Below are 3,026 nucleotides of genomic sequence, written 5' to 3'. Positions count from 1 at the left end.
CGATTTCACATAAAAAATCTTGCAAAACAAATATTTATATATATATTTATATATTTATTTATATATTTATTTATACATTTATTTATATATTTATATATTTATTTATATATTTATATATTTATTTATATATTTATATATATATATATATATTTTTATATATATATATATATATTTATATATATATTTATATATATATATTTATATATATATTTATATATATATATATATTTATTTATATTTATATATATATATATATATTTATTTATATATATATATATTTATTTATATTTATATATATATATATTTATTTATATATATATTTGTATATCCAAAGTTTTAAATTTTTACATTTAAGGGGAGGTAACCCCTTGCCATATTCTATGCCTATTATAATTATTACTGAAATTTTTAATATTAATTATGGCAAATGATTTATTTGACTTATACTTAGTGGTCAAATATAGCTTTATACAGAAATGTTAAACATTGGATTAAATACATTGATATGGACATCGGCGTCAAATCTCTTTCTTAAATGTAAAAATTTAAAACTTTGGATATATAACCAAGGAGAACGATCCTTAAGGAGTCTAATTTAGATTTTTTGAGGTGAAATCTCCTGCCATATTGGTAACGATTACAGAGTTTACTTTGAAAAATTATATATATATATATTTATTAGAAATAATAAATTTCTAAATCTCTCAGAGAGACTTAGGCAGTAGTGATGCGATAAAGTAGTTGTATACTGCCAATTTAACGTGACAGTCCCAATAAGGGAATATGCTACTGTTATTTAGCCCTAGGAAGCTGGACCGCTTCCTGTCGGCCTTGACACATTTCCTGTGTCCTTATGTTTGCGAGGGGGAGACACTCTTCCACCCAGCCTAGCCTGCATTCAGGGACATGTTTCTGAGTCTTTGCTTGTCATCAGCCTGAAGTAGCACGACCGGCTGGTTGAAAAAGTCTGTCAAACCATCGCAAACATATACTATTTCAGTGAAACACAACAAATGTGTCAAGGCCGACAGGAAGCGGTTCAGCTTCCTAGGGTTAAATAGCAGTAGTATATTCCCTTATTGGGACTGTCATGTTAAGTTGGCAGTATACAACTACTTTATATATATTTATATGTTTATATATATATTTATTTATATGTTTATATATATATTTATATATTTATATATATATATTTATATATGTAACATTGATGTGTGTGTGTGTGTGCGCATTGATTTTGTGGATATGGACACTAAACACTTGAGCAGTTTTATGAACTCCTTATTACTATAGCAACATCAAAAGTAAACGTTAGATGTATAATTTGTATTTATTAGTCTTGATCTGTTAATCATTTGTTCACTCTCGTTCAACTCCCCTACAACTTACTATAGTGAGGGATAAATGTGGAATAGGCTGCAACAATCTGTTTATGACTTCTTAATAGCAAGTTATGGAGGAATCATATGGAAGTCTGATTTCACTGGCAAACATCTAATGTATTTGATCAGTTTGATCAAGTACCCAGTAGAAGAGATTAATGAGACATTGATATCAACCCTGATTTTCATTTTCTATTTTTACCTCCACAAAGTGTTCATTGGATTTAGAAATCAAGAACAATGAAAATAGGACACCATTGCTTGAAGCCGTCTCCAGGGGTCACCTCGGAATAATGCAGAAAGTGATAGCCAGGCGTGTGAATGTAAATGTTGTCGACAATGAAGGCAATAATTGCCTGCACCTGGCCTTACACAAAGATGCATTCTTTCATTCTGAGGTGGAGCCCATGGCCATCTTAGATACGGTAAGTTTTCAAATTCTTTGTGAGTAAATATATGTGTATTTGTGTGTGTTTGAGAGAGAGAGAGTGAAACAGATGTTGCTTCTCATGCATCAATATACACTTAGCAGCCTCACCCTCCATTACCATTTCGTGATCCAGTCTTTCCTGATAAACCTAGTTGCATTATTCCATCTTCATCGACCCTCAAAGGTATTGCCTCTCCATAGTGCAGAAGGTGACCCATCTCATATGTTGTCTATATAAACACAGCCATCACAATGTGAAGGAGAGGCGACCTATTGAGGAGAGGAGATATTCCCAAATAACAATGATACAGGGTAGAAGAGAGGTCTGTATGATATGATAGACGGTAACCCTTATAGTGCTGGTGCAATGATAAATACACCCAGTTCATTGTGTGAAGAATTCTTACTGAAACAGCTCTCACACTTCTTGTACATGGCTTATATCCACTGACCTCTTATGAACATGTCATAACAATGTTGACCTTTAGAACACTAGAGAACGGGAACAATGATGCAATGACCTTCGTTTATTTTCCTGTACTTAAATTTTGTATGTACAACTACATATATTCATATACAAAGCCATCAACATCTATCCATTGGTAGATCTGATGCTGTTTATTGTCAACTCCTTCATTCCCATATAAATAAAAGTCACTATAGATGTGTGACTCTATTTCAGACAGTTGATGGTCATCTGTAAATTGTAATAATGTCTCCTTTAGTGACAAGGACCTCCTCTGGTATCCACCTACCACCCCACATACTGGAATTGTTTATCAGACTAATAGTTTGAACAGTTTATTAACTATAATGTGTTGGTGTGCTGCCTCAACTGTGACACTAATTCGTACTTCCTTTACTTCACCTTCAGCATCCAAAGATGTTTATTGATTAATTGTGTAATATTGGTTTTGCTTGTGGAGGCACAATGGCCCAGTGGTTAAGGCAGTGGACTCGCGGTCATAGGAGTGCAGTTTCGATTCCCAGACCGGGCGTTGTGAGTGTTTATTGAGCGAAAACACCTAAAGCTCCACGAGGCTCCGGCAGGGGATGGTGGCGAACCCTGCTGTACTCTTCCACCACAACTTTCTCTCACTCTTACTTCCTGTTTCTGTTGTGCCTGTAATTCAAAGGGTCAGCCTTGTCACACTCTCTGTCACGCTGAATATCCCCCGAGAACTACATTAAGGGTACACGTGTCTGTGGAGTGC

The 3,026-nt window shown here is 33.9% G+C and overlaps 1 protein-coding gene across 1 annotated transcript in view; it reads left to right on the top strand.

The window, feature by feature from the left end:
• Positions 1–1,126: 1,126 nt before the first annotated feature.
• The window catches only part of LOC106878359 (uncharacterized), a 23,428-nt gene continuing 21,528 nt past the window's right edge, over positions 1,127–3,026 (top strand). Inside the window, exon 1 of the mRNA XM_052978239.1 lies at positions 1,127–1,807. Within this exon, the coding sequence (XP_052834199.1) occupies positions 1,676–1,807 (132 nt within the window). The 5' untranslated portion in view covers positions 1,127–1,675. The remainder of the gene's footprint in view (positions 1,808–3,026) is intronic.

The sequence above is a fragment of the Octopus bimaculoides genome, unplaced genomic scaffold (assembly GCF_001194135.2).
Source record: "Octopus bimaculoides isolate UCB-OBI-ISO-001 unplaced genomic scaffold, ASM119413v2 Scaffold_81875, whole genome shotgun sequence".
Classification (NCBI taxonomy): domain Eukaryota; kingdom Metazoa; phylum Mollusca; class Cephalopoda; order Octopoda; family Octopodidae; genus Octopus; species Octopus bimaculoides.
This window is presented reverse-complemented; position numbering and strand designations above follow the sequence as displayed.